General features: G+C 49.6%; 5 protein-coding genes across 5 annotated transcripts; 3 read left to right on the forward strand and 2 right to left on the reverse strand.

Moving 5' to 3' along the window:
- Positions 1–701: 701 nt before the first annotated feature.
- Positions 702–1,268, forward strand: M430DRAFT_175463 (hypothetical protein). Its single transcript, XM_024863698.1, has one exon. The coding sequence runs from the start codon at positions 804–806 to the stop codon at positions 1,089–1,091; it is 288 nt and encodes a 95-aa protein (XP_024717701.1). The 5' UTR covers positions 702–803; the 3' UTR covers positions 1,092–1,268.
- An 819-nt stretch (positions 1,269–2,087) lies between these two features.
- M430DRAFT_175449 (hypothetical protein) lies at positions 2,088–3,321 on the forward strand. The gene is made up of 2 exons (XM_024863696.1): positions 2,088–3,131; positions 3,179–3,321. Exon 1 carries the CDS (start codon positions 2,429–2,431, stop codon positions 3,083–3,085), a length of 657 nt encoding a protein of 218 aa, XP_024717702.1. The 5' UTR covers positions 2,088–2,428; the 3' UTR covers positions 3,086–3,131; positions 3,179–3,321.
- On the reverse strand, positions 3,322–4,086 carry M430DRAFT_175450 (hypothetical protein). The gene has a single exon (XM_024863697.1). The coding sequence runs from the start codon at positions 3,969–3,971 to the stop codon at positions 3,510–3,512; it is 462 nt and encodes a 153-aa protein (XP_024717703.1). The 5' UTR covers positions 3,972–4,086; the 3' UTR covers positions 3,322–3,509.
- Positions 4,087–5,656: 1,570 nt separating this feature from the next.
- On the reverse strand, positions 5,657–7,321 carry M430DRAFT_69003 (hypothetical protein). The gene is made up of 3 exons (XM_024869400.1): positions 7,117–7,321; positions 6,743–7,066; positions 5,657–6,686 (listed from the first exon to the last, which is right to left on the reverse strand). Exons 1-3 carry the CDS (start codon positions 7,178–7,180, stop codon positions 5,923–5,925), a joined length of 1,152 nt encoding a protein of 383 aa, XP_024717704.1. The 5' UTR covers positions 7,181–7,321; the 3' UTR covers positions 5,657–5,922.
- A 129-nt stretch (positions 7,322–7,450) lies between these two features.
- Positions 7,451–9,231, forward strand: M430DRAFT_175474 (hypothetical protein). The gene is made up of 4 exons (XM_024863700.1): positions 7,451–7,541; positions 7,715–8,700; positions 8,745–8,937; positions 8,989–9,231. The coding sequence occupies exons 2-4, from the start codon at positions 7,781–7,783 to the stop codon at positions 9,172–9,174; spliced, it is 1,299 nt and encodes a 432-aa protein (XP_024717705.1). The 5' UTR covers positions 7,451–7,541; positions 7,715–7,780; the 3' UTR covers positions 9,175–9,231.
- The last annotated feature ends 623 nt before the right edge of the window (positions 9,232–9,854 follow it).

Here is a 9,854-nt window from a genome sequence, read left to right on the forward strand (position 1 = left end):
GGGGGGGGGCATGTGGGAACTGTAAGTTCAAAGACCACGGCGCAAGATGTTCGGCCCGCGGCCGCGTACGAGACGAGTCATCCACGCCTGCATCAAGTCGGACAGACTGTATACTATGGGCCTATGGCTGAAATACGCCAGACATACTCCTTCGCAGTAAAGGAGTATTGATCTTTTGAACCAGTTGAAATTCGACGATAGCGAATTGATCCTGGATACGCCATTATCATGGTCGACATACGCATTAACCATCGCCCATATAGAGTCATAGGGGGCTGGACTCTAGCTGAGGTACGCCAAGCGTACTCCTTTGGGATGAAGGAGTACGACTTGCTTAACCAGCTTAATTTTGACGACGGCGGCCGAGTTGCCCGTGAACAAAGCCATGAAGGCTACTACCTTCTTTAGTAGATGTATCAAGAGACAGAGGAAGAGAATCAGTAGGATTGCAAAATCCAAACATCTGTATTGACCTCGGCGATGAGTTAAACGCCAGGCTTACAGATTGTACCGACCTTGGCTTTTTTTTGCAGAAGCCCCGGATGTGGTAGCCACATGGAAAGAAATCAAGCAAGAAGCTAAGCTGCTCCGCGTACATGTACTAGCTCGGGATGAAGACGCCAGGTCTAGAAGTCAGAAGCTGGTGGCACTGGTCGCAGGGCTAGGTAACTCGCTGCAGTTCGTGATGGTTACCAGGGACACCCAGCAGAAAGGCCCTTTTCTTAACACAGCAAAGGGAGACGTGCCCTCCACCTTCTCAAGCTTCGGGGTGTACACCGCGTTATCGATATTCGATTAAGTCAATGGACGTCCCGGGCATGTTCGGCCTAAGCCGAATTCCGGCTGTCCCTTTGGTACGATTCGTCTCCCCGCGACCAGGGGACCAGCTGAACAAGTACGTTAACCCAGTCGTAAGGGAGACGATTATGAAGGCGACAAGGAGGAGATCCGACAAGGAATGGTCTCCTACCGGCCTCGAGAATCCTAGCCCACGCTCCCCCGTGCCATGGACCGTCCTTGCAGAGCGACGGCGGAGGCGCACAGAGACGGTCGCGCGCTGTCACAGGCATCAAACCTATTTCTCTTTTTGAACAATACTGAACTTATCACGCCCGTTTCATCAAATGGCTCAGCAACCAGTACTACACAACGAGCGGGGCAAGCATCAGAACTCCGCCCGTGGCTAGGTAAAGCTTTGCCCCATTTTCTGGGTACTTATTTGCGATTTCATGTCACTCAGCCACCAGTACTTTCAGCTTGCTTCAACTCTGTACAGCTATGCCGAGGATAGGGACACTGGGACCTATGTCTTCTTTTGGCCTATTTCACTATTTCAATTGTCCCTAGAGCCGCTAAGCGGAGGGGTTACAGTCACCTCTCTCCCAATCCATCAAACGCCTATCCTGTACAAACGGCCGAATTAGACATCGATGCGCAAAATACCATCACCGGCGCACCTTTAGTTCTCGAATTCCAAAAGATTTTTGACCGCCCGGCCGTCCCACCCGCCGCAATCTTCTGGGATACCAAGCACTGCCTCCAATGGACCTCAATAGCGTATCATAACCGCCACCGAAAATTCCAAAACACCAAGTCCAAAACACCAAGTCCAAAACCCCAATTACCAGGAGCTTATCATAAGGGGGCAACTCTTTCACAAGTACGACCAAATATGGATATACGTAAATTGTGCTGAGTTCAGTCAAAGGAATGCACGTCAAAACTTCCTTGACTATGCCAAACATAGAGGTTTATCTTCGTCGGTTTCAGCATCGATGAATACAGATTCGACCAAGATCCGGTTAGGCCCGAAGATATCGAGGGAGACACCTCGAGCCAAGTTCGAGGCGGGTAGTGCGGATTCAGCGTTACACCAGACAACAGGCAACCCGTGGGGTCACCGCAGAGATAAAAGCGATGGTATAGAATATCGTGACAGCACCTTCCAACAGTGAATCGCCGTAGAAGCTCAACACGAGTCACGACGATTACGACAACGCCTTACCAACTTCATCAATGTCCCCGACCAACTGTCTTGCTGAAGCACAACTCCTCTACATATGCTGTTGTCCAAAAATAATACGTCGATCAGCGCAGGTGTTCAAGTTCAGAAATAACAGAAGATCAGGTTGACAGCGGCCATCCGCTGCTGGGACGAGCAGCTTGAATCCGATGTCGAACTCGGCCATGAAGACTACACCGTAAAGCAAGGCGACGGGGTAGACGGAACGGTCGCTAGAAAGATCATGGAACGAATAGGATCCAGTGACATAACAGACAGCATACGAAACCAACATGCGATTAGACCAGCTCAACGCGTCTATAACCCAGTTGGTTCATGTTATGATGCAATTCGTGAGTATTTGTCTCCTGGAGGTCGGAGAGGTCGAGAAGCCGGTTTAGCTTTGGTGTGAAAGTGGCCGTTGAGATGATAGCTCATCAGCTAACCATAGGAAAGAGAATTGCGCCTATTCTTAACAAACCAGATCTAGAGAGGGACTGGCCAAGCATCCTAGACTCTGTGTATAGGATTCTTGAATCATTTAACCAGATGAGATCGCGTATAACGTCCATTTCCCTCTTCTGTCTCGGTTTTAGCTTAGTACTTGAGGAGAACCCTATTACAGTCTACGTATCTGTCGACTACGACTGTCCGGAAAGTACCTGGCCTCCTGTGATCCGAGCGATCGAAAGCTACATCGAGGGCACTACATACGACCGCGTGAAGGCCGCAATCACAGCCGATCCTACGTCCGCCGCCGCCGCGAACCTCGAGCAGAAGCTGGGCCCGCGCCAGCGGAGCTTTACCCGCCGCCTCGAATCCCATATCAGACAGGCGCGCCTCCGAGTCCGCGGCCAGGCGACGGTACCACGCACTACCGCAGACGTGCTGCTGGTCGCAGTGGATGTGTTGCTGGGAATCCATCGTTCAATCGATATGATCGTCGATACGCGAGGAGTTTTCCAGGCAGGGACGAACAAGCTAGTAATACGGCCTTTCACGCAATTGTTCGCGCGCTGCTTTCTGGCAAAGACCGCTTTGAGAATCGAATGGATGCCCTGCTCAGTCTGGGTTATGTTTTGAATTATAGGCTCGAAGCTATGGATATGGCAACCAAGTGCAACACAATGTAAGTGCATCCCCTTCGCATCGCCGGCGACCTATTGACCATAGCAGTCAAGATTTCTCCGACTAGCGGACCGAGCTGCCTATGCATGGCTCTAAGATGAGCGAAATCGGTAATTCGAGATGTTATCGACAGCAGTTACAAAGGATCCCGCCCCGTGGTTAAACATTGAGACTACATTAGAAAAAATGATCCATACTCTAGCTGGATTCGCACGCCTACACCAGCAAGCCCAGAGCCTACATCTCCAGAGCCCCCCGTCCACCAAGCGTTCCGTTGCATGTAAGCGTTGCTTGAATCAAATGGCGACATGGGACTTGCGGGGCACAGCCCCCAAGTGCGAGGACGATAGTTGCCTCCCGAGAAGAAGCATCAAACTAGTCAAACAGCGATTAGATTTTCCAAAGTCGATAAAGAAGCTTTAACGAGTGCTAAGAGAGCGCCCTTCATTAAGTAAGCTTTGATGATTTGGACGCACTCCGAAGGGAAGGAGAGCAACCCACGCCGACGAAAATCATAGGCCGTATCCATATCCTTTGCTGTTTCCTTGATGTTCTGAGGGGGCCAGACTTCGCCAAGTCCTTTCTTACATAGATCTTCTTTGTCACAGCCTCCCACTCCCAGCTCACAACTAACTGCATGCACGGCACAGTGCCATACATAATCCAGGTCATCTATGATGCATGCTTTCTGCTCTTTTTCTTCCACACTAGAAACAGATACTTTAGACGGCGATAATCCTACTTGTGTATTGGAATCAGCCGTCTCAGAGAGCAGCTGGGCTGCTGGCCGGGATGCAAAGATTTGGTTAGAACACGATGATTCACATGTAACGCAGGTCATCACGATCAAGATTTACCGCACGAGGCAAAGAAGCATGCTTGTTTAACGACCCGACCGTTACAGATGGGAGAGATGCTGGTCTGGCGCGACCTAGAGGACGCCCTTACATGTGTGATGGCCAACCTTTAGAACGACGCTTTGTATCTGGGTACTAGTCCAGGTAATCATTCCCTGGCCGTCGCTACAACTAAGGATTACGTTGGATGTTCGCGACATATCGCAGCATCATCTAGGCTGGGCGCGACCGCCCACGCGCGGCACCGCTGAGAGAAATGTGATGTGATGTTCTCGGCGCGCGAGCTAGGGAGTATTGCCCGTAAGGTCTGGCAGGCGATGGGGTTAATCCCTGCGTACAGATTCGAAACTTTGGGTGGACAAAGGGGAATATCGCGTCTTTTGTGGTTGGTCTTCTGTCGCTCCTCTTAGCTATAACTTTCGTTTTGCGGGAGAAGATTAGGGGGAGAGCGCTGTAGAGAAGATAAATGGAGGTGAGATATAGGGCGGTAGACGAGTAGGAGGGTGAGGGATAAGTGATGACTGGACACAGAAGAACGCGGATGCATATCATCATACCCGAGGAAGAAACTGTATATTATCATCCCACTGAGAAGATGGTCCAGCAGCCGGCTCGGGTGGGCTACGAAGCCGCAGGATCTGGCATCTGCCGATACGCATCGCGGCCGCCTGTATTAGGCTAAACCCGTGATAGAGCCCGCTGTCGTCCTCGTCGACCCTACTCGGTTTGCTCGAATTGTTTCCCGGCTTGCCCGGTGTATCTTGTTTATAGACAAGATACTAACACCCTTCAAACTTAATGATGCCATGGCCAGGAACACGTTTTACAGAAGTAAAAGACAGTGAATGATGGTGTGAAGTGTTGCAAATCGGTAATACCGTTGCGAATTTGAAGAGTTATCCATGTTAGATGAAAGTAGGGATTTGTCACAACGACAAGATTGATTCACAGCATTCAATTCCCCAAACGCCCCTTTTGTAATTACATCACAACCATGGAATCATCCACTTATTCCTAACGTCTTGCGACAGAGCTCCTCGAATAGCTCTCTCATGTGCCCCTTGCTTATATCATGTATGATGTATATAGTAACGTCTGGTAGCTTGATCAATCCACAGACTTAACACAAAACGGACACCTAACAAGCTCGATCATATCGGGCTACAACGGGAATGGTTGGGAAAGTCGAGACTTGATCTCCCTGAGAATATTCTAATGAGTGAATAGCAGCGATTAGTAGCTGGAACGTACAGAGGGACGTACCGGCATATATACCCCATCATGCCAAGGAAGTGAGTGCTTTATGCTCGAGCATCATATGAGAGCCACGAATCTGGTCCATCTATCCCCTGAAGCAGGTCCACTAAGGGTCAGTTGTATATAGACCTCTTGGAGATGTTAATAAATAAGTACTCAGGACCAAGTTCACTTATCAAATCCTTGAGCTTTCATATCTAGAATATTAACCTGATCAAGCTTTATATTCTCTCGCGACCAAGGCAAAAGATATGGAAGGATGATGATTTAGTATCAATATCTAGAACTGGAGGAGGCGGGTTTGGTTTGGGATATTGCTCGGCCGGGTGTTGTAGAAGAAGTATGTTAGATATTGGGATTTTTTTCTGGGTATTGTCATGATTAGGTAGTTATGATAGTACTGTGTAAGGTAGCCAATATACTACCTAGCCTTTTATTCTTCTTTGAAAGTTCTGCGTCTTGCTACCTACTGCTTGAGGTACTTGTGAATAGGTAGATCGTGCCTAGTGAAGGGAGATATACGATAGGGAAAAGCTCCCAAATCTTCCCTTTTTTCAAACGCTTCTCGTGATTCAACCAACCCATGCATTAACCGGTTTTCTCATCAAGTATTTTAAACCCCATTACTACAGGTTCTTGATATCATAATATATCTTTGGGCCATTTCAAACACCATGCTCACGACGAAGAGGTCCCTTCCGCCGCAGCAGCGGTCCCCACACTACTCCCCTCCCCTTTCCACACGCCCGACAGCGCCGCCCTCCCGACATCACTCTTAAAGATATCGACCGCGCAGCTAACCTCGACGAAATCCTCCAGTTCCTCGCTCACCGTCTTCAGCTTCTCCTTCACCGACGCCACGCCCTCGTATCCCACGATATGCCTCGCGGGAGGGTTCTCGTGACCCGCAATCGCCGTCAGCGCGTGTACGGTTTCCATGACGAGAGTATCGCGCGCGTCGCTCGGTAGGCGCGGATAGCGGGACACGATGGTGTTCGTCCCTTTGAAGTCGCTGATCCGCGTGTCGGGGTGCATGTTCACCACGTTGGTCAGGATGTCTCGGAGGCCTGGGGCAGGATTGTTATGGCTCTCATATTGCGGCAGCTGGGGCGCAAAGGTGATCTTATTTGAGAGGACAGAGATCTCTTTATTAGGTTGAACGATAGTCATCTTGATATTGAAAGGGGCGATTTCGTAAGCTAGGGAATCGCAGTAGCCTTCTAATGCCCAGGTAGCGGCGGAAAACATGGGCGTGCCGGGGGTACCGATGTGGCCTGTTATCCCGGTGAGGATTATGATGTGTCCGGTGTGCTTCTCACGGAGGAGGGGGAGCGTCGCTTTGATGAAGTTGACCTGGCTGAAAAAGGTGATTTCGAATTGGTCGCGCACGAGGTTTTGGGTCGCGAGGCTGGTCGAGAGCTCTTCGACGGTGCCGATGACCGCTATCCCAAGTTAGCCTTTGCCTTTGCCTCTGGAATATGGTATATGGAGACTGTACCTTCTGATGTGCAGCAGAGCAGAATATCAATACGTCCAAACACCTCCACCGCTTCCGCTACAGCAGCTCCGCATTGTCCCATGATCCTCCCATCGCAGCGTATACCACGTATCCTATCCTTCCATCCCTCTCTATCTTTCCTCCCACTCTTGCACTCATTGATCAGCTCCCTGAATTCCTCGCTTCGATCATCGTCTTCGATTTCGTTGGGCGGGAGGCCCGCGGCGACATGATCGCCGTGTGCAAGCAGCAGCCTTATCAACCGGACCGCCAATGGCGACAGGGAAGAGGTAATAAACCACACTCGCGGCGAGTTATGTGTAGCTATGGCCCGTCAGCAGTCTTTCTCATCAGTCCGGAGCATGGGGAAGTACGGAACGACGCAGCTGGGATGGGGGTCTTGGAGGGCCCAGCCTCAGAGTTCTTGCGCTCCGACATAGCGACCGCTCACTCCTCAATTGTTCTTCGGGTCGCCTTCATGGAGCTATCTCAGCATTTCCGATTCATGAAGGGAGGTTGGTTTATATATATCAGAATGATATCAATCGGCAGTAAGGGCCAATCCGAGATGCGAGGCTGATGATGGAGGTTGGGGGGAACTCGGGACGTCAGCACTGGGAGAAGGCTGTGATTGCAGGGGTTGTTGACGCTAAACATCCCACTTGGAAATCCGGGGTACAGAGCTGCTTTTCTTTCACCTTGACTCACCCGCATTCAAGATCCGTTTCCGCCTTCTTGCAAACAAACCCAAGAGGTGAAGCTATTCAGAACTTATAGGGGGTAAAGAGCCGCATCTGATGTGAGTAGCAAGATCCCTCAATTCTCATCCGCACAAAGAGCATGCCTTTACGCGCTCCGTAACCGGAGGCAAAAAAAGTTGGCAAGACAATAATTATATCCTCAACTGGGCTTTCGAGAGATATAGTCCGCACATATACATAAAATCCTCCGTGCTAACGACCACCTTTACAGAAACCTAAATCTACATCCAGGACGCGAGGTGGCAATCGGATACAGAACACCTGAAAGTCGACGATCATGCCTTCCCGGGAAGAAATCACTTATTTTGGGGCAGGACCAGCTCTGCTACCGACCGATGTCTTGAAGACTGCCGCAGAAGCATTGGTTAACTTTGAGGATACTGGATTGGGTCTGGCAGAACATTCACATCGGTCGGAACTCGCCACGAACATCATCAACACCGCCAAGGCGGACCTGGCCAAGTACATCGATATCCCAGACGATTATGAGATTCTCTTTATGCAAGGTGGAGGCAGTGGACAGTTCTCAGCAACGGTCTATAACTTAGTTGGCATATGGGTTGAGCGAAGAAGACAAAAGATCATAAAAGAGTTGGGTACTGCAGAGGGCGCAGATGTTCCCCAAGACAAGGTATTGGAGAGATTGCGGAAGGCAGTGGAGGAGGAACTAAAAATCGATTACCTGGTGACAGGCTCTTGGTCATTGAAGGCTTCCCAGGAAGCGGCTAGACTATTAGGCCCAGAACATGTCAATGTGGCGGCGGATGCCAGGAAGGTTAATGATGGGAAGTTTGGGAAGATACCAGAGGAGAAGGATTGGAAGCTCTCGAAGGACCCAGCAATGGTCTACTACTGTGATAATGAGACCGTGGATGGTGTTGAGTTTCCTGGCTTCCCGGAAATACTGAAGCCAAGTGGAGAGGAGGGGCCCATCGTGGTTGCTGATATGTCATCAAATATCCTTTCTCGACGGATACCAGTCCGAAACTTCTCAGTCATATTCTTTGGGGCTCAGAAAAATCTGGGAAGTGCGGGTATAACAGTGGTTATCATCAAGAAGAAGCTACTGCCTCCTGCTGTCAGCACTCCAGAGCCGGCTCTATTGAGAAAATTGGGTTTGCCAGTTGGGCCGATTGTGTTCTCATACGAGACCATTGCGAAGAACAACAGTCTTTATAATACCTTGAATATCTTCGAGTAGGTTCATCCACTCCTCTTTCTGTCTACTCTAACATTATCAGTGTCTACATCGCTGGACAAGTTCTTAAGAAAGCCCTCGCCAGCTTCTCTGACAACGTCACCGGCCAGGAAGCCTTGTCGGACAAGAAAGCGAAGTTAATTTATGCCACCCTTGACGCACACCCAGAATCATATAAGGTTGTTCCCGACAAGAGCGTGCGCTCAAGAATGAACATTTGCTTCCGAGTGACGCACGTAAGTAGTCCTCACACTAGCTATACTGACCAATTCTAACAAGAATAATAGGGCGACAGCATTGCGGATGCTGAAAAGGCCTTCTTGGCTGGGGCAACCAAAAAGGGACTTACGGGACTTAAAGGTCACAGAAGTGTGGGCGGCATCCGGGCAAGCAACTACAACTCTATCTCATTGGAAGGTGCGGAAAAGTTGGCGGCATATATCGATGAATTTGCGAAGGGACCCAGAATATGAATTTCCTTGGATACGAGTTCTGATTCCTCATTCTGAATTATCACAAAAGTATTTGTGTTCAGATATCACGTATGGGGTTCTGGATTTCTCCCCCCCCTCTCAGTATGCTAAGATCAATCTTCACCAGTGGTACAATCTTCAAGCAGATCAATTCCTCTCTTGTATCTAATCCATGGCGCAGTAATCAGCCGTTTTGTCATCATTCTTTTCATTCCCTTAAGTGGATTAAGCCACCAGTGTGATTTCTCAGCACTCAATACTTTGTCTCCGAAAAGTATCCGCCCACGTGACTCTCCCCATGGGGACTTTTCCACCCAGAGACATATAAATCTACGAAGTCCAACCAACCTCCCATTCATTATTCTCTTCTTATTTCCTCAAGCTCAATCCTAGATCTGCTAAAAATCATGTCTATCCGATCCCGATCCCGCGAAGAAATCCAGCACTGGCTCGAACGAGTAAGATCTCCGCAACCCAGCTTTCCAACCGCTCTCTCCTTTTCTAACACAATCAAGTTCCACCATGCAGCAGACAGTCTCAGCACGGTCGATCTCCCGAAATTCTATAGCAAAAATGCCACTCTTGTATTCGCGAACAACGAGCCTGTTGTAGGACTTGAGAATGTCCTTGCTGTACCTCCCCCCCCCTCTCTCTTCTTTCTTCTCTCTCCTCTCTACTAC

This window comes from Amorphotheca resinae (assembly GCF_003019875.1).
Source record: "Amorphotheca resinae ATCC 22711 unplaced genomic scaffold M430scaffold_11, whole genome shotgun sequence".
Classification (NCBI taxonomy): Eukaryota; Fungi; Ascomycota; class Leotiomycetes; order Helotiales; family Amorphothecaceae; genus Amorphotheca; species Amorphotheca resinae.